This window comes from Zonotrichia albicollis, chromosome 15 (genome assembly GCF_047830755.1).
Source record: "Zonotrichia albicollis isolate bZonAlb1 chromosome 15, bZonAlb1.hap1, whole genome shotgun sequence".
Lineage (NCBI taxonomy): Eukaryota > Metazoa > Chordata > Aves > Passeriformes > Passerellidae > Zonotrichia > Zonotrichia albicollis.
In genome coordinates this window covers 16,504,270-16,524,083 of record NC_133833.1, presented here as the reverse complement: position 1 = coordinate 16,524,083, position 19,814 = coordinate 16,504,270, and the positions used below count along the sequence as shown (strand labels likewise).

The window sequence follows — 19,814 nt, the reverse complement described above, 5'->3', positions numbered from 1 at the left end:
TGTTTTGCAAGCAGCTCTATTTCCACAGGCAAAGGGCAGCAGCTTTTCCTGTCTGCCCAAGGAATTGTGCCTGCTCCAGAGGTCTGGGCACCCACACGCTGCAGAGATGGGCAGAGCCCTCACTTTAGTGGTCTGCACCTCCCGATGAGTGGAGATACCAGGTGAGACAAACCTTCCTTTGGAGACATCAAACAGGTAGGACAAGTCATAGGGAGGCTTCTTAGAGCCACTTATCTTGCCTGCACTGCCCCAATTCCCATTCCCACTGGCACAGGACCCCTGGGATGGATGAGCTCCTCAAATCCCAGGATTGCTATCACATCCTTGATCAAACCAGATCCTGGCTCCAGACAAATTTCCAGCACATTAGCAAAGGTTTCTGAGCTCTCTGGGCAAGAGACGCCCCAATAGCCCCTAATAAACTGTGATCCACTGGAAATCCTTGGGAAAAAACCCGCCCAAGCTCCTCCAGGTGCTTACAGAGCCTGGAATCACCTGAATGAGAACACCTGAAACACGAGTTTGCCTTCCACCGGCTCAAGAGCTTCTGATGAACAAGCAGGAGGATGAATGGGTGAGTGTGAGGGGAACATCACACATGGCTCCAGCAGGATCTCAGTGCTGAGCTCAGCCACGAGGAGCCCCCCCAGCAGCTGCTGCTGAGCACGGGGGAGCTGGCAGGATGTGAAAACCAGGCCATGTGGGAGCAAAATAGCTGCAGGCTCTCAGGTTGCTGGGGCCTTTCAAGATGTCTCCGAGGAGCTGAATCAGGGCAGGCTGCTCTGACAGCTCCCAGGGAGGGAGGTGGGATGGCTGCCCTCCCCAAAGGATGGCTCCAGCTTTGACGGAGCGTGCCAGGATCCCTGTGCCATGTGCAGGCACATCACAGGGGTGTTTTGCAAGGCGGGAGGAGCTCAGCAGGATGTTTATATCCCAGGAAAGGGGCATCTTCAGGGATCTCTGGGCAGGAGCCACAGGGCCTGGCTGTGAGTGCCACGAGGATGGAAATAATGAGGTGGTGAGCTTTCCCTGCTCTCCTGGCAGGTCACAGCCCACGTTCCCACCACAAACCCACCCACGCTTCCCTGCCAGCAGCTCAAGGGCTGAGGCAGTAAACAGCTCCCACCACACCAGGCATTGATGCAAAACAACCAGGAATGTTTCTACAGGGATCTGGGGGAGTTGTTTTCTCTCTGGTCCTCTGCCTGACCTCCTCTTCCTCTCAAGAGGGTTGGGTTGCGAATCACACTCAGAAAAGAAGCCTTTACTACAGGTAGGATGTGGAAACCAGGTACTCAAGGGTGAGAGACCTCCAGAAAAGTTCAGAAAGTCAGAGAATAGAATCATGGAATTGTTTGAGTTGAGAGGAACCTTAAAGCTCATCTCATCCCACCCCTGCCATGGCAGGGATATCTCCCACTGTCCCAGGTGCTCCAGCCCCAATGTCCAACCTGGCCTTGGGCACTGCCAGGGATCCAGGGGCAGCCACAGCTGCTCTGGGCACCTATGCCAGGGCCTGCCCACCCTGCCAGAGAGGAATTTTTAATTCCCAATATCCCATCTAAATCTCTTCTCTTTTAGTTTCAAAGAGTTCCCCTTGTCCTGTCGCTCTCTGCCTGTGTAAAATCTCTCTCCATCTTTTTTGTAGCTCTCCTAAAGAACAGAAAGGGTCAGGACAACAGACGGTCAGTGAGGGACCTGTTGGGGGGAAGCTGAGTGAGGCTGAGCTGCAGGTCTGACCACAGAGGTGAAGCCAAGGCTGAGCTTCACCCCGGCTGGGCTGGGGGATGCTGCAGCCACAGGCAGGGGTGACCAGAAAAGGGACACCAGGATGCCAGGGGTGACCTCCTCACCCCTGCCCAACCCTTCTGTGCCCCAGCTGAGCTCTCTGTGCTCTCTGGGGTGCTGAAGGGTCAGGGCAGTGCAGGAGGAGCCTCTTTTGGAGTAATCTGCAGTGCCCATCTTGGTTTCTGCCGGGAGCAGAGCTGGGTTGTGCAATGGCAGCCCAGCCATGCCCTGGGGATGGGCCGTGCCCAGGGCTCCTGGCAGGGCTCTCACAGCACAGGGGTGTGTGGGCATGAGGGCGGAGGGCAGGAAGGTGATCTGGCCCTGGCACAGGGCTCAGCATTCCTAAGGATGTGCCAACCAGCGGGAGGTGTGCCAGGGCACCACGGGTGCTGAGTGCCCAACACCCACAAACCACCAAGGGGCTCTCTGGACCTGCCCTGGCACGGCCCCACACGGGAGATTCACTCTGGGGGACCCAGCAGTCCCCCAGAGCACAGAACACCCCTTTGCTGCTGTCCCAGGGCTGCCCTCCCCAGCCCTGACACAATCCCAGCCACTCTGTGCCCTTTGCTCCAGGCACTCCTCAGCCCTCGTTCCCTCCACAACAACCTCCCTGGCCTGTCCTACATCCTGCACCCTCTCATTACTGCAACCTCCTTCCATCCCATCCCAGAACAGCCCAGAACAGCCCAGCTCTGTCCTCACTGGGAACACCCCACCCTCCACCCCCTCCAGCTGCATCCACCCTCTGTGCTCCATCCCATCCACACCTCTGGGGCTCTGTGGGCTGAGGGCCACCGAGTGCCTGGGGACACACAGGGACCACAGGGACCATGGGGACACACAGAGACCATGGGGACACACACAGGGACCACAGGGACACAAAGACACCATAGGGTCATGCAGGGACCACAGGGACCATGGGGACACACAGAAAACAGAGGGACATGCAGGGACCACGGGGACACACAGGGACCATGGGGACACACAGGGACCTTGGAGACACACAGAGAACAGGGGGACAAACAGGGACCACGGGGACACACAGGGACCATGGGGACACACAGAGAACAGGGGGACACACAGGGACCATGGGGACACACACAGAGACCACGGGGACACACAGGACCATGGGCACACGCCCTGTCCCAGCCCCAGGTTCTGCCCCAGGGTTTGGTGCTGGCTGTTGCAGCCTGCAGGGCTGGGCCCCGCTCCAGGGAGCAGCACTGCAGCTGAGAGCCCGAGCGGGCAGAGCAGTGCTGGGAATATCAATCAGGGAGCCTTGGAGCAGGAGGCTGCACACACAGCCAGGGCTTTCATCCCCCAGGATCCACAGCTCAGCCAGCCAGGGGCTCAGCCCTGCGCTGGGAGGGCTCAGCATCCCTCTGTACTGCAGCCAGCATGGTCAGCAGAGACTGGGGAGAGCCAGGGAGAAGGGAGAGATCAGGAGAGAGGGTGGAGAGGAGCAGACACAGCTGGGAAAGGAGCAGGAAGATCTGGGGGGGAAAGGAGGAGTTCCCCAGGTCCAAGCTAGGAAAGGGCAATGCTGGCTCCAAGGGCGTCAGGCTGAGGAGAGGCTGAGGCTGTGAGGAGGCAGAGGAAGAGGAGGGCAGGGAGGAATGGCAAGAGGGGAACTGGGCAGTGCTGTCACCCAGCCCCAGTCAAGGAGCACAGGCTGGGGGAGCCTTCAAGGGAGAAAGGATGAGGTCCCAGTGCTGGAGGGGCCGGGGACTGCCAGGCAGGAGAGACCCAATGACCTCCCTGATGTGCTGGGGACAATCAGTGCCACTGTGTCCTTGAGGACGCTGCCTACAGAGCTGTCACCTGGCCTAGGCTGCCCACCCTGCTGTCACCTGCTGTCCCTGTGTCCACCCCAGTGCCACCCTCCACACAGCACAGCCTGTGCACAGTCATGTGCACCCCTCCCTGGGGCTGTGCACCCCCTGTGCCCCTCTCCTGGGGCTGTGCACCCCCTGTGCCACCTCCTGCCACAGCCCAGGCTGCACAGTCCCCACTGCCATCTCCTTGGGGACAGGCCTTGTACCCTGCCCTGTGCCACCTTCCCCTGGGGGAGGCTCCAGCTGCATCCCCTGCATCCTCTGCCCCTGACACACAGCCTGTGCCTGTGTCCCTGTCCCCCTTGTCACTGAGACCAGGCTGCCCTCTGTGCCACCTGCACAGGGTGCTGGCAGTGAGCATCCCCCTGTCACCTCCCCCGTGTGGGGACACAGGCTGGGTACACCCCGTTGTCACCTCCCCCTGCAGCACAGCCTGCACACACCCACGCTGGCTCTGCCTGCACATCCAGCCTGTACCAGGGGCTGCTCTTCTGTGGCTGAATCTCCTCATTTTTGAAGTCCCAAATGCCCCACAGTGCTCTCACTCATCAACCCAAGTGCCCAGCACAGATGCACCAGGAGCCACCACACGTTCCTGCCTCATCCATGGTGCCCTCAGCATCCTCAGCAATGCTCCAGCACAGTCACTGCCCACTCCCCACCCTGTCCTGTGCCCCGCCAGGTGCCCCAGTGATGCTCACAAGCTGCTGTGCTTTGACACAGCCACTCTTCCCAGCAGATCCAGGGAGCTGCAGCCCCTCAATGACTCTTCCCTCATTCCACCTCAGCCAGGCAGAGCCAAATCTGACCCAGGCCCCGTGGATCCCAGCAGCAGGAGCTGATTCACAGTGTGGAGGAGCTGCTCCCAGCACAGCTTCTCTCTGGAACTGGGGGAAAGCAGGGCAGGTCCCCCATGAACCCTCAGCTCCATCTGCAGCTCCTTGCTGGATCCATTTATCAGCTCATTCCACGTCAGCGGCCTTGAGAAAACCCACTGACCCAGGACAGTGGGAGACGTTCCCAGACATCTGCCAGCACCTAAACCTGCAATTTATGGAGACTCTGAGCTAAATTCTAAAACAAGACGATTTCATTTCTGTCCATTACAGCTACAATATTCCTCTCCTCCCCTCCCGCAGAGAGTAATTAATGCTGCACCGTGCTCCGAGCCTGCGGGCAGGTGCAGGAACCTCTGCTGAGCTTGCTCAAGTTCACACCACTCCAGCTGCCTTTCTGTGTGCTGGGGGGCTGCAAGGACCCGGGGCAGCTCTTGGGAAAGGATGGAGAATATCCCCTCCCGGTAAAACAGGGATGGAGCCTGGGAGCCAGGCAGAAGAAAGAGCCGCTCCCCACGCCAGCGCCTGAGTTCTCAGCCCAGGTTCATCAAAGAGCTGCCGAGGACGAGGAAGGGAGGGAAACTTCTCTCAGAAAGTTCCCAAAGGGAAGCAGATAGCAGGGCTGAGCCAAGCCCCCAGACTGCCCGGCCCAGCCCTGCGGGGAGCAGTTATTGAGGTGGTTGCTGGTGTCTCCTTTCCTCCTCTGCAGCCATCGCATCTCCCTGCGGGTCCCAGCCCTGCCTGCCCAGGAGGCCCAGACACTTCCTGGATGGTTCAAGATAAAACCTTATGCTGTTAGCAAAACAAACGAGGAGGCTGTGAGAGCCAAGGCTGGCACAGGGCTCAAACCACCGAAGCCAGAACCACTGGTTTCCCCGGCTGATCTAATCTCTCCCAGCGCCGGAGCTCCTCAGCCCCAGCAGCCTGGTGAGGCCACTGGAGGCCCTGGGGAAGAGGTGAACTGGTGTGACAGGAGCAGGGATGGGTGTCCCAGTTTGGAAGAAAAACCAGGAGAAACAGGAACGGGTGGCCAGGGAGGAGAGCCCTGAGATGGGGTGGTGGCTGGCGGGAGAGGGGTCTTGGACTGTTCCTGCCTACCAGGGTCCATTTTTTCTCCAAACAGCTGGAGACAGGACCCCGAGCGAGCCCCATGGCATTGGCATCACCCCCATCCATCCCGCCAGGAGATCCCATTCAGGGCAGAGCCATCTGCATGGGGAGCAGGACCACCTGGCTGGAGCAAGCCTTCCTGAGAGGATCTCTCCTTCCCATCCCCTCCCAGGGTGGGGGAGCACCGGGATCTGACACGCCAAGGCTCCATCTGCAACCGCGTGCGCCCTCATTGCAGCACTGCGGCGCGGGAGCGGCGGCTGCCAGCCCGTGCCAGAGGGATTTGGGTCAGGCTAGCCAGGCACAGGGATCTGCTCCTCCATGCTCTGGCTGTGGGACACGGGTGTGGCTCAAGAGGATGTGGGGATCAACCAGGAGAAGCTTTGAGGGAGGATGTTGGTGTGAAATGAAATGGAAGCTGGGCCATGGCTCGGGCTGCGTCCACAACCACACAGGTGTGTGTGTGTGCAGGTGTTGGGAACCCTGTCCTGGAGGGACATCTTCAGATGGCCTGACTAGACATGGGACATGTCAACCTGGGGATGAAGTGTCAGCACCATGAGGCCTCTGGACTGACCATGCTGGGGTGTGGTGGAGGGTTTGTGGAGATGGCCAGCTCACTGAGCATCACTTCTGGCCTCCACAGGGCCTGAGTGCTCCAGTGGCCAAGGACATGGAAAATATGCCTGGGAAATTCCTGGGAGAGCCTTCTCAGGGGCAGCAGGGAAAATAAGGCACAACCGGTCAAAAATAGAAAACTTTATTGAACTCAAATCCAACAGGGCAGCTGAGCTCAGCCCCACGGCAGGAGCCCAGCCTGCCGCTCACTGGGGTACAAAGAGGAGGGCAGGGGTCTCATGGGGCACAGGGGGTACAGCATGGGGGAGAGTGGGTGGTCCTCACCCGTGGGGCCCCAGGAAGAAGACAAAGCCACAGGCACTCGCTCCCCCTCTCCCTCCCTGGCTGGTTAAAGACAGAAGTGCCAAAGCAGAAATGTGGTGCAAGCTCCTAAGTGGTCAGACAGCCCGAGAAAGAGGGTCCTGCAAGCTCCACACTCAGCCCACGACCTCGTGGCTCAGCTCCAAGCTCCAGTGCACACCAGCGAGCAGCCAAGACCTGCCTCCACCCTTTCTGCACGCAGAGACCCCCCCCCGGCAACACCAAGAGCAGTGACCCGACCGCAGCAGAGACCTCAGTGCCCCTGTCCCCCGGCCCCAGCACAGCCCCAGCCCTGCCACACGGATGGGACATTCCTGTGCCACTAGGATCTGCAGACCCTCTCCTGCAGAGCCACAGCTCCAGGCTCGGTGCTCGTGCTATGGGAAGCCCAGATTGCACCGTGCTGGCTATGGCAGAGGGCCCAAGCCTGGGGGAAGCCGGAGCCTGAGCCTGGGAAAAAGGCAGAGCTTTGCTCCTCCGCCCAGCCCCACCTGCCCAGGCAGCCACAGCGCCCTTTGAGGTGCCCTGGTGCAGGGATGGTGGCAGGCTCAGCCACACCAGCAGAGCCTGGCTGGCAACAGTGAGGCCAGAGCCTTCCCAACTGCTCCCTGGAGCAGGGCAGGGCTGGAACCCAGCTGTGGCAGGAGCAGGACCAGTCCCTCCTCCCCATGAGCCAGCCCAAGCGGAGGGAGGGATGGGAGGGTGGGCATCACCCTCCTTGGTGCTGTTAGAGTGGTCCCCAAAGGGGATGCAGGCGGGTGGCATTCCCTGCCCAGAGCCCCACATGCAGAGCCACACACATGCAGTGCCCTTCGCGTCACCGTCACCCAGGCAGCGCCGCCAGGACCCAGCCCCGGGCGCTCGGACAAGGGCTCGGACAGTTTCGGCCTCCCCCACAGCATCCCCATCCCCTCCCTGCACCACGTTCAGGCTCTGTGGCTCGGCTCCGGGGTAGTCCAACGCCAGCCCCCTGGGCCACACATGCAGGGCTGGGGGCCAGTCCACGCTCACTCCCACACCTCTGTCCAGATGGCTCCCCGGTGCAGCGGGGGCGCCGCTGCCGGCCTCAGGATGAGCTCTCCTACCTGCTTGTTGGTGTATTTCTGGGGGTTGGTGCGGTAGCTGTAGTCCGAGTACTGCTCGGAGCCCGTCGAGTTGTTGTCCCCGGTGCCAACAAAGGTGTTGGTGGCCGGCAGGTCCTGCACCACTTGGTGCTTCTTGGAGGCAGAGGGTGACTGAGGCTGCAGCTGGATGGAGGGCAGCGGCGAGTTGGAGCGGTAGTGGCGGCCCAGGTCCGGGCTGCCCGGAGGGTAGTTCAGGGGCAGGTGGATCCGGGGGCTGTCGCTGACAGAGTCGTTCATGAGGTTGAACTTCAGCGATTTCTGCAGCCCCGTCTCCTCCTCATCCTCCGTGGGCTTGGGTGGCTTGGGAGACTTGCTCTTCTTCACCTTGTTCTTGCTCTTCCCACCCTTGCTGGCCTGCTTGGGTGCGTACAGGTCCTTGGTCTCCTTCTTGCCCGCCTGGTAGCCGCTCTTGGCCTCGCGCTGCCGGCAGTAGCGCACCAGAACCACCAGCACTATGACCAGGGTGACAGCCACAATGCCGGCGATGACCCCGAAGAGGATGTTGCTCCGCTGCTTGCTGCGCTCGTACTCGGGGTCGCCGGCGATGTCGATGTCCAGTGGGGTGTCCAGGCTGTGCCCCACCAGCGTGTCCAGCAGCGTGCGGTTGGCCAGCGTCTCGTTGACGTAGAAGTGCACCAGGGCCGTGCCGTGCCGCGAGGGCTTGCCCTTGTCGTTGACGCGCACGACCAGGCGGTGCAGGCCGTGGTGCTTGCGCAGGATCTCCTTCTCCAGAGTGATGTCACCGCTCTGCGGGGAGATCTGGAAGAGCTCAAAGGGGTTTCCTCCTGTAATGCTGTAGATCAGCTCGGCGTTGATGCCCGAGTCGATGTCCTCCGCCTTGACCTTGCTCACCTGCTGGCCGGGGCTGGTGTGGGGCAGGATGTGCTTGTAGGTGGCGTTGGAGGGGGAAGTGATGAAGGGGGCATTGTCATTCTCATCCAAGACGTTGATGGTCACTCCCACGTAGGCAGACCTGGGGGGATCCCCACCATCCACCGCCTTGAGTCGGAAGGTGTAGGTGCTCTGCTGCTCCCGGTCGAAAGAGATGCTGGAGAGGATGGTGCCAGTGCCATTTTGGATGACAAAATCCCCGTTGTCTTGCTCCACTGACAGCTGGATCCGGGCATTTTCTCCTTTGTCAGCATCGATGACCGTCACCATGCCCACGGGGCTGAGGGGTGGCATGTTCTCCATCACTGAGAAGTTGTAGCCGCTCAGCATGAACTTGGGGTCGTTGTCATTCCTGTCCATGACGTTGATGGCCACAGATGCTGTGCCCTGCTTGCTAGGGCTGCCCTTATCTTCTGCCACCACCAAGAACTCGTAGCGCTCCCGCTGCTCTCGGTCCAGCACCGCCTTCACCCGGATCTCCCCAGAGTCAGGGTCAATGGTGAAGGCGCCCTTGGAGGAGGGGTCTGTCACCAGGGAATAAACCAGCTTGGCGTTGGAGCCGCTGTCAGCATCAGTGGCACTCACCTCCATGACCAGCTCATCGGGCTCGTTGTTCTCAGGGAAGGCCACCTCAGTGAAGCTCTGGCTGAAGACAGGGGCGTTGTCATTGACGTCCATCACCTGCACCTTCAAGGAGTTGGTGCTGGAGAGGGGCGGGTTCCCCGAGTCCACGGCCACAATCTCAATCGTGTACTCCTTCACCGACTCGTAGTCCAGTGGCGTGGTGGTCTGCAGGAAGTATTTCTTCTTGCTGTCACTCCCTGTCTCACTGGCCTGGCGCAGCTGGAATGGGACGTCACCGGCCACCACACAGGTCACCACAGCGTTTTCACCCTCATCTCGGTCGGACACCTGCACCAGAGCCACTGCTGTCTCTACTGGCACGTCCTCCGAGATGTTGGCCATGCCATCCTGGTGGGTGACCAACCCTATGCCCCGGATCTCTATGGAAGGAGCGTTGTCATTCATGTCCTTGATGGTGACCACCACCTGCGTGCGGGCGCTCTTGGGGTTGGCGCCCTTGTCCTTGGCCATGACGGAGAACTTGAGAGTGCCGATGTCCTCGCGGTCGATGGGGCCCTGCACGGTGATGAGCCCCGTGGCACGGTCCAGGCGCAGCAGCCGCCGCACCATGTCCGAGGCCTGGTGGAAGGAGTAGTCGATCTCGGCGTTAGCGCCCTGGTCCGAATCGTTGGCTTTCACCTGGGGGACAGAGGGACAAGTGGTGAGCAGGACAAGGGCACAGTGCAGCGAGCCCCTCCACAAACCACCACGGCTTTCCCTGAGGACAGCCGGGGGGAAAAACCAGGATTTCCTCTTCTGGGGCCAAGGACTGTGGGGCAAAGAGCCTGGGACCGGCAGAGCAGCTGGGAGCCACCCTCGGGCACGGAGGCTCTGCCTCGCTCTTCCGGAGAAACCGGCTGGGCCGGTCAGCTGCGCTCCCCTCCCAGCCGGCTCCGGCACGCAGGGAATCCTCCACAACCATGGAACCGTGCCACTGAGACCCAGCCAGCAGCAGGGAGGGACTGCTCCAGCTGTGCCCCCGAGGAGGGGCTGGAGCAGCTGCCTGGCTCAGGTGAGGGCAAGGAGGGAGGCAACCCTGTGCGGAGCTGCAGCAGCTCCATCGCGGCATCTGGGGATGCAGCCACGCAGGGACTGGGGCTGCCTAAGCCCTGCACAGCACCATCCATCCCTGCCCGCCTGCCAGGAGCCCTGCATCCCCATAAACCTGCCTCTACACCTATTATTTGCTTTCTAAAGAAGATGAGGTTTGTCTAACATTTGCCTCCCTAATCGGCTCTCTGAGCAGCCTCTTCTCTGCACCATTTGCTGCTCCGCCGTTATCTTGCTCAGCAGATTTGGATGGAGAACGAAAGTTGTTAAATGTAAATTCCACCTTTTACCTCCACTCACAAAACAGGCGGAAGTCATTTTCCCCCTGAAAGATAAAAGCTGAGCAATGGCAGCAGCGGCATCTCAGCCCATTCTCCTCCTGGCCATGCAGCTCCCTTATCTGCTTCCAACTCCCATTCTCTTAACAGTGAAAAATGAATTCTTAAAAAATTCACATCAGAATTAGCAGGCAGATGAGAGCTGGCCGCGCTCCGCTTATTAAGATGGCAGCTGCAGATAAAGAGATGTCGACTACTATCATCTCAATGCCCCCTCCAAGCCAAATCCACCAAGATCCAGGCCCCTGGGCTCTCTGGGCCAGTTTGCAGCACTGCCTGAGCCGAGGCAGAGCCCCCGCTCCCTGCAGACAGCAGGGCACCTCCGGAGCGTGGCCAGCCCTGCGCACGGGCAGCAGAGATGCTCCCTATCCCCACCTCCTGAGTTTCCATGGAGCAGCCAAGGGAATGCAACTTATGAAAGGCTCTATGTCTTGTCTGCGGGCAGTACTGAGACCACGCTGGCCCCAAGCCAGGCTCCCGGTGGCCCTCAGGTCCCAGCCCTCCCAGTAACCCAGAACCCTGCTCCCTCCCTGCAGCTCTGCTGCTGCCCCTCAGCCATGTCCTGCAGCCCCACTCCAGCTGTGCCTTCCTGTGCACCCTCTCTTCACTTGAGCAGATGTGATATCCCTGGGACCTGCCTGCCCACTGGCCCTGGGTGACACTGTGAGCTCCTCCATTCAACCCTCCCTCCTCCCTACAGGAATCACATGTGGGGTCAGTGCTCCTGGGTTGTCCCTGCAGCCAGGCAGGAGGGGAAATGGTGACGAGAAGAGTCCCGTGCACTCACCTGGAGGACGGAGTGCCCCACAGGGCTGTTTTCAGAGAGCTCTGCCTCGTACAGGGCCTTCTCAAACTTGGGTGCATTGTCGTTCATGTCCAGGATGGTGATGCGGAGCAGGGCACTGCTCGCCCGAGGGGGGTTCCCCCCATCCTGCACCTTGATGGTCAGATCATAGGAGTCCCACTGCTCCCGGTCCAGGTTCCCCATGACGATCAGCTGGGGCTGCTTCTCATCCTGGTCCTCGGCCACCTGCAGCCCAAAGAGCTCCTGCGCCTCCGGACCAGCCATCAGCTCGTAGGAGGCAACACCATTGGGGCCCGAGTCCCGGTCCATGGCCAGCGGGATGGGAAAGAGCGTCCCGACATTGGTGTTCTCAGGGATGGAGAGGGTGAGGACGGGCGAGGCGAAGTTGGGGGTGTTGTCATTGATATCGAGCACCTCGATCTGCCCCTCGAGCAGGCGCGGGCTGCTGTTGGCGTTCAGGTTGGTGATGGACACCTCGAACTCCAGGAAGCAGGGCTCTCCGGGCAGGAGGTGCTGGCACTCCCGCAGGCTCTCCCGGTCGATGGAGGTCTCTGTGGTGTAAATGTCCCCAGTCTTGCCATCCACACGCAGGTACGGGGCCCCCACTTCCAGCTTGTAGAGGTGCCCCATGTCTGGTAAGCCGTAGTCAGAGGCCAGGCTCCCTATGAGGGTGTTGGGGGGCTGTTCCTCCTGCACTTTGTAGACCGCACGTGTCCCCGAGGCCAGGGCAGGGAGCTGGCACAGGAGCCACAGGCCCAGGCAGGATGCCAGCGGGTTCATCCTGCGCTGCAGGGGAGCTGCAGGAGACACAGACACCGGAGGTTAGCGACCAGCCCCCTTCCCTGGCTCACCCCTGCACCATGCGGGGCCGCACACGGTCCTGGCACAGCTCCCCAAGGGAAGGGGCAGCTGGGGCCGGCTCCTGGCAGCCTCCAGTGCCCTGAAGGACCCGTCCCAGCTTGCAACGTTCCTGCAACGCCCTGCTGGAGTGAGTAACCCTGTCATTGAAACCTCAGCCCTGCCACTTGCAGGAAGCCACTCCTGCCACTGTCCACCCTCTTCGTCACCACACCAACTGTAATTAGACCCAACGAGGCACACTAACAGGGTGGACTGCAGGCAGCCTGCTGCCAACAACCCGATGGGAGCCGGCCAGACTCTGAGACAGCTTCTCACCACCCAAACACAGGAGCATTGTGTGCCACCAGTGCAGGGGCACTGCCTGCCATGCATGGCAGGGACACACGGGCACTGCACGCAGCCGCCAGCACTGCAGAAACGGGAGCACCAAACGGGGAGTTCTGCCTGCTCTGCAGGGATGTGGGGCTGACACCCACCCAGCACTGCAGGGATGTGGGGCTGACATCCACACGGCACTGCAGGAATGTGGGGCTGACATCCATCCAGCACCGCAGGGATGCGGGGCTGACATCCACACGGCACTGCAGGACCATGGGACATTGAAGGGATACAGGACTGACACCCACCCAGGGACACAGGAGCACTGCAGGGATGCAGGGCTGCCACCCATGCAGGGATGGAGGGCCATGATCACTGCAGGGATGCAGGGCTGCCATGCACCCAGCACTGCAGGGACACGGGGCACTGCCAGCATACAGCTCCCTGCCATCCATCACTGCCTGCACTGCAGGAACAGCAGCAGCCACCACTCTGGGGACACCGGACACTGCAGGAATGCAGGACTGCCGCCCATCCAGCACTGCAGGAACACGAGGCGCTCCAGGGATGCTGCCTGTCCAGCACTGCAGGGCTGCAGGGCAGTGCAGGGCCATGGGGTGATGGTGCAGGGCTGCCACCCTTCCAGCACTGCAGGGCTGCAGGGCACCGCTGTGGCAGGAGCAGAGCAGCGCTGCCCTCGCTGCACTGCCAGCACAGTGGCACTGCCAGCCTCGCACTGCCAGGTACAGAGGCACCACCCACCCGGCACTGCAGGGATGCAGGGCCCTGAGCCTCATCCCTCCTGCACGGCCTGTGGAGCACTGCCACCTCCGGTGTCCCGGCAGTCAGAGGGACACGGGGTCCCTGCCCAGGCTGCGCTGCAGTGCAGGAGCCCCCAGGCAGCCCCCAGCAGTGCCCAGCCCCGGCTCACTGCAACGGCAGCACAGCATCCCCCTCGCTGCACAGTCACTAGGCAACCCCACACCCTGCGCCAGCAGCTCCTGTTCCCTTCCTCACTGCAGACACACTGTTCCTTCCTTCCCTCCCACTCCAGTCTGGGACATGGCACGCACTGGGTGCCCACCCCGTGCTGGTGCCCACCCCGCTGCTGCAGTGCAGTGCCGGGAGCGCTGCCCCCCTGCATTGCAGAGACACCCCTGCACCGCTGCACCCCTGCACCGCTGCACCCCTGCACTGCTGCACCCCTGCACTGCTGCACCCACCACGGGTACCTCTTCTCTGTGCCCACACACTGCCCAGGCCATGCCAGCCCCACAGGCTGTCCCCTCCTGTGCCAAGCCACATGCCCTGCCACCAAGCCCCTGTCTGGTGCTGTGCTTGGCCACCAGCTTTCCTGTTCCATTCTGGGAACATATTTTCTGCCTCCAGGGTCCAGGAGCTTCTGCTGAGCTGTGAGCATAAAGTGGTTCAACACAGCTCACTGGCACCCAAAAACCCAGGGATTGGATGCCCTAAAATCAACAGCCACAAACATCTGGCAAGGCTCCACAGCATCACCCAGCTCTCGCCGCTCCCATCGCTCCCTCTCTCCACACTCTGCACCCAAGGACAAGCCAACACTCTATGGGCAAGCGCTCCATCACCATCCCCCTCCGTGGTGCCATGCTGCAAGTGCCAAGTTCCTGGTTAGCCTGGCATGGTATGGACCATCAGCAAGCAGAACATCCTGCACTGTGCTCCTTGGTACTTCCCACAAGCCAACAGCTCCCGGTCCCTCCACCCCTCTGTTTCCCCATGGACATGGGGACATGGATGAGATGAGCTCTGCCTCTGCAGTGAAAATACATCTCTATGCCTGGAGAGGAGACTGTGGCCCTGGAGCCAAGCTTGCCTCTGCTCCCTTGTCCTGCCCCTTCCTTTGTGCAGAGCAGAGCCATCCCCAGCTGGCTGAGGCCGTGCAGAGCTGCCCCAACCAGCAAGGGATGTGTGACTCCAGGAGGAAGGGATGAGGAAAGAGAGCAGGACATCTTCCATCGCTGGACCGGGCTGAGGATGGAGGAGGTCAGGAGCCAGGCAGAAACACAACAGATTTTTGCACCAGCACAGGCAATCTGTGCACACATGTGTGTGTCCATGCTGGGTGTGCACTGTGAGCATTCCAGAGTGTGCACCTGCCTGGAGCACGGCCCTGTGTCCATAGCTAAAGGCACACTGTCCCACCTGTGCCCTGGCAGGGTGTGCAGCTGTGTCCCATGAGGCAAGGAGCACATCCCTGCCCGCTCCGGGCCCATGTCCCGGGCGTGAGCTCGGGCTCCTGCACGTGTGTGCGCCCCACACAGCCCGTGTGCCCGCGTGTGCGCATGCCCCTGTGCACGTGTGTGATGTCACCCGTGCGGGGGCCCTGGCACCTGGGTCACGCTCGTGTCTGCCACCCCCCGGGTGTGCTCACACCAGACCCCCTCACCCAGCTGCCTCCATGGGGTGAACCTGCCCCGAGGTCTGCCAGCCCTGCGCTCCTGTAAGTGAGGACAGGGAACATGGGCAGCTCCAGCTGCTGGGAAAGGGCTCCTGGAGGATGCCCGGCCTGGGAGAGGCACCGTGCCCGCTGCTGGGCTGTTTGCACTGGGCTGGGCCTGGTGCTGGTGACGTAGCCATATCCTGACTAAGCCCTGGTGCGAGGTGAAAGATCGCCAGGAAAGGGGAAAGTCTCAAGGCAATGCTGGTGCCTCACACGGCTGAGGGAGGGCCCAGCAGCTGGAAATGCCAGGAACCCTGTGCCAGCCTGGAGGAGGAAGGGTGTCACCCAAAGGTGCCCAGCACCCAGGATTTCTGCTCCAAAACCAGGGCTGGAGTCTGATCCCCAGCGCCATTCCTGCAGGTGAGGGAAGGCACCCTGCAGAGCAGGGAACTGCGAGGAGGAAAGGGCCTGACAGCCTGAGGGGCTGGATGGCACGAGGGGCCCAGGGCTGGGCAGGATATGGAATCAGCAGGGTCAGGAATCCTGCTTGGCACCCAGGCACCCAGGGGTGTGAATGACACGGTGAAGACGTGAGAGCCCAGAGCTGGGCGTGAGGAGGAGGAGGAGGAGGAGGAGGAGGAGGAAGCCTCCACAAGCACGTCTGTGCAGGAGACACAGGCTTCCCAGGGGCCAGTCCAAGGCACCAGGCTATTTTCCCATGGGATCTAAGGACCATCCCACACTTTCTTCTCTGGTGCCAGGCACCTTTTTCCAACCTGCTGGCAAAGCACAGAGCACTTAAAAATAAAAGCCCCTCCCAAAACAACTATTCCTCCGCACACACAATTCTCCCTACGGGGAGTGTGTGAGAGAGACTGAACCACATGAGAGAGGCGTTAGTCACGCTGCTTAATGCATGACTGGGAAGCTCTCGGAGGACAGTGGCATGCAAAATCCGACAGAATTCAGCCATCCCCACCAAAAAAAAACAAGCCTTAATGAGAGAGGTTATAAAGCGCCGCAAATTTAAGCAACTGCTTGAACAAGCCTGTGCTCCCTGTGATTCCCACAGCCTGCTGGCCCCGTTCCACGGGAGGCAGCGCCGCTTCGGCAATGGGCACCAAAGTCCAGCCTCTCCTCGCTCCCAGCCGCTGATTGCGTGGCTCGGAGCCACGGCTCACAAGTCTGTCCAAAGCCTGCACTGAGCACACAAGTGCTAATCCCCCCTCCACGCTCCCCCCAGCCCGGCTCCGACACCCGGAGCTGGAGCGAGCAGCAAACAGCTCATCGCAGCTCCACGCGGAGCTCAGGGACCGTGCGAGCCGAGAACGCGGCCGCTGATGGTCAGTCCTGCGCCGAAGGCACGGCTGGGCTGAATCCTGGGTATTCCGTAGCACTTCCCAGGGTTTGCTCCAGCTCCGGCCGCCACTGCGGCTGCTCGGCGATTCTGCAGGCTGGGCCCGAGCGCCGGGAGCCGGAGCACCCTGCGAGGAGGAACCCCGCTGGCCTGGCAACAGCGTCACCCCAAAACCATCCCTGAGGAGCTGGGCGGCGATGAAAAGCCGGCAAAGCCCAGGGCCCTCCCTCCTCTCGCTGCCTTCTCCACATCCCTTCCAAGTCTGGCAGCCGGCGAGGCAGAGACCTGTCAGAGCCTCCCTGGAGCGGCACCCTCATCCTCCAGCCGTGGGTTCCCCACAGCCACTCCGGGCTCTGTCCCCCCCCGCCACCATCCCACCCTGCACCCCGGCTGGAGAGCGGCCCTGGGGCAAGACAGAAATGTCGCGGGCCTGGAACAGCCCGGCAGGGCCGCTGGGAGCCGGGCACAGCGGGAGCGGCTCCGCTCGGGGGATGCAGCCGGGAGGGTCGGGGGGACCTTGGGGAAGGGGCACAGGGTCCCCCCGGCCTCGCAGCCCTCCGCGGAGCCGCTGCTGCCTCTGCGGGGACCGGGAGGGAGGATGGAGGCCGGGTGCGCTGCCGGCCCCGCGGCCGAGGCTCCCCCGCTCCCCGCGGCGCTGCCCGGGCTGAGGCTCCGGCTGCGGGCACGGAGCGAGCGGAGCCACCGCTCCCTCAGGCGGCTCCGGCAGCCCCGAGCACACGCACAGAGACACGCACGGACACACGCACGGACACACGCACGCAGACACCCGTGACAAAACCACGGGAGCCGCTCTGCCGACACCGGCTCCGCGCTCAGCCCCGCGTACCGGGAAACAGGGATCCGCCGCGGCGTGGGCAAACACAGCCCGCTAACACACTCAGAGCCCGCTGACACACTGGGAGCTGGCTAACACACTCGGAGCCGACTGACACACTCAGAGCTGGCTCACACACTCAGAGCCCGCTGACACACTCAGAACCCGCTGACACACTCGGAGCCGGCTGACACACTCGGAGCTGGCTGACACACTCGGAGCCCCTGACACACTCAGAGCTGGCTGACACACTCAGAGTCCTCTGACACACTCGGAGCCTGCTGACACACTCGAAACCCGCTAACACGGTCGGAGCCGGCTGACACACTGGGAGCTCGCCGACACACTCGGATCTCTCTGACACACTCGGAGCCCGCTGACACACTCACCGCACGCACACCCGTCACACACACACAGCTACTCACACAGACACACGCACCCCACTCGCGTCCCCGCACCCCGGTGTCACACGCACCCCACGCGGACACCCCTCCTCACCCCGGAGCCCCTCGCTCGCCGCCGCTCCGGCTCCCGCACAGCCCCGCTCCCAGCCGGCTCCCGGCTCACCCGCAACTTGTGCGGCTCCCACGCAGCCGCGCACCCCGCGGGCGCACACACCCAGGGCTGGACGAGGGGCACACACCCAGGGCCACCCCCACGCGGAAAAACAAACACCCCGAAACACGCGCGCACCGCCCGCCACAGCCGCCCTCCCGCACCTCCCGCCCGCCCTGCGCTGTGCGGGGCTGGCCGCGCTCCGCTCCGCGCCGCACAACAACAAGTGGCAGCGCCGGGCGGGACCGGGGACGAGCGGGAGCCGCCCCGCTGTGCGCGGAGCCCCGCGCAGCCCGGCGCGGAGCGGAGCGGAGGGATGCGGGATGCTCGGGAGCGGGATGCTCGCCAGCGCCGCTCCCGCCGCCGCCCGGCCCCGCGCTCCCGCACAGCGCCGAGCTCCGGCGCGGGGCATCCCGCACCCCCCCGCGGCTGTGCCTGGCTGCGGGCGGGGGTCCCGGCCCCTCCGCAGCTCTTACTTGGATGGTGCCGGCGCTGCGCTCCGTGCCGAGCCCCTGCGCGCTGGTCCCGCGGCGTCTCCATCGCCTCCTTCCCACCGGGACCGCGCTCCCCCCACCCCCCCGGCTCCTCTCGAGCGTTATCCACGGATGAAATCAAACGGAAAAAAATACTGGGAAAAAAAAAAGAAAAAAAAAAAAGAAAAAAAAAAAAGAAAAAAATGGGGAGGGGGGGCAAAAAATATATAAATGTCCCGTGGGAACCGCCCCCCTCCCCGGGCCGGGGCTGCGGCTCCTCCGGCGGAGCGGCGGCTCAGGCTGGAGGCAGCCCCGGTGGGCAGCTCGGTCCGTGCCCGCCTCCGTCCCTCGGTGTGTGTGAGGATGTGCAGGGGAAGCGCAGCGCAGGCACGGCCCCTTCCCCCCCCCGCCCGCCGCTGCCTCCGCCTCTCGCCGCCGCCACCACGGGGAGGTGGAGCTCCGGCTCCTTATCAGATCCCGAGCCCGGCCGGGCTGCCGGGACCAGCGGGCAGAGGCTGCCGGGCAGAGCCGCCCGGCCCGGGGCTGCCGGCACCGCGCCCAGCGCCGTGCCCGGGGAGAGCGGGGCTCGCCGCGGTCCCCCGGATCCCCTCACCCCGAGGACCTCTCCGCTCCGCGCCCGCACACGTGCGGCTCGGGTCTCCCTCCTCACTCCCCTCTCGGTGCTCTTAATAATTAATTCGCTCGTTTATTCTTCCAGCCGGCGCGCTTCACAGCCCCACAAACCCCGTGCACACGGCAGGGACCCGGACCAGAGCAGCCGGGAGGGTCCCTCCGTGTGGCACCGAGCTCGGCGGGGGCTGTGCCCACCCACCCCGGCCTCTCCGGCCCAGCAGGGCTGAGGGCAGGCTGCAGAGCCGCCCTGCTGGCTGGGGGCCGGGGCTGGAGCCGGCACACCTCGGTGAATCACGGCTTTATTTATCGCGGGGTGTCGGGGCGCAGCAGGCACGGAGCTCCTGCGGCTCCCAAAGCACCGCGAGCTCCCAGCGCCCCTGCGATGCTTTCACAAGCTGCTCTCCCTCAGCTGGCTCCTCACCCGGCACCTCGGATGGCCCAGCCAGGTCCCCGGGGCCTGGGGACAGCGTGTTCCATCCAGGGCTGTCCCTTCCCGTGCTGCCTCCGCCGCCTCCGCGCTCCTGCAAGGAGCGGCCGCGCTCCGTGCCGGGGGCTGCAGCCGCAGCTCGACCCTGCCAGAACCCTCAGCACCCTCCGAGGGTCTCGCAGCCCGTGGCGCTGCCCCTCACCCGCTTTCCGGGCCGGCTGCGGCGCGGATTTCTCGCCAGGATGCTGGAAAGTCCTTCCCGCTCCGCCGCAGCGAGGATGGGAGCGCGTCTCCCCGCTGAGCTACGCCAACCTGTTGCGCAGCGCCCTTCGCTGCACACATGCTCAGCTCGGCTGCATGACTGCACCATCTAGAGGCTGCGCCTGCCTGCTCGGAGCAGCCCGGCTCTATCTCACCCCCTAAATCGCCCCGTTTTGCCCCCAAAATTGCCGTGCTTTTCTCCCAAATCTCCCCGCTTTTCCCCGGCAACAAGCGGGTTCAGGCCGTGGCAGGGCTGCATCCCGCTGGGCAGGAAAAGGGGGCTGGCGAGTCAAGCCCAGCTCTCCTCCCAGACTTTCTGCTCCTCCGGAGAT

The 19,814-nt window shown here is 62.8% G+C and overlaps 1 protein-coding gene across 5 annotated transcripts in view; it reads right to left on the bottom strand.

Moving 5' to 3' along the window:
- PCDH1 (protocadherin 1) overlaps positions 1 to 19,582 on the bottom strand; it is a 58,513-nt gene extending 38,931 nt beyond the window's left edge. The window contains exons 1-3 of one of the 5 annotated variants that reach the window (XM_074552187.1): positions 19,424 to 19,582; positions 11,326 to 12,140; positions 7,597 to 9,789 (exon numbers count right to left, since the gene is read on the bottom strand). In XM_074552187.1, the coding sequence (XP_074408288.1) occupies positions 7,597 to 9,789; positions 11,326 to 12,123 (2,991 nt within the window). In that variant the 5' untranslated portion in view covers positions 12,124 to 12,140; positions 19,424 to 19,582. Of the gene's footprint in view, positions 1 to 7,596; positions 9,790 to 11,325; positions 12,141 to 17,631; positions 18,116 to 18,164; positions 18,547 to 19,215; positions 19,373 to 19,423 lie in introns of those variants that run through there. The other 4 variants (XM_074552188.1, XM_074552186.1, XM_074552184.1 and 1 more) reach the window with 4 other exon arrangements.
- Between the last annotated feature and the right edge of the window lie 232 nt (positions 19,583 to 19,814).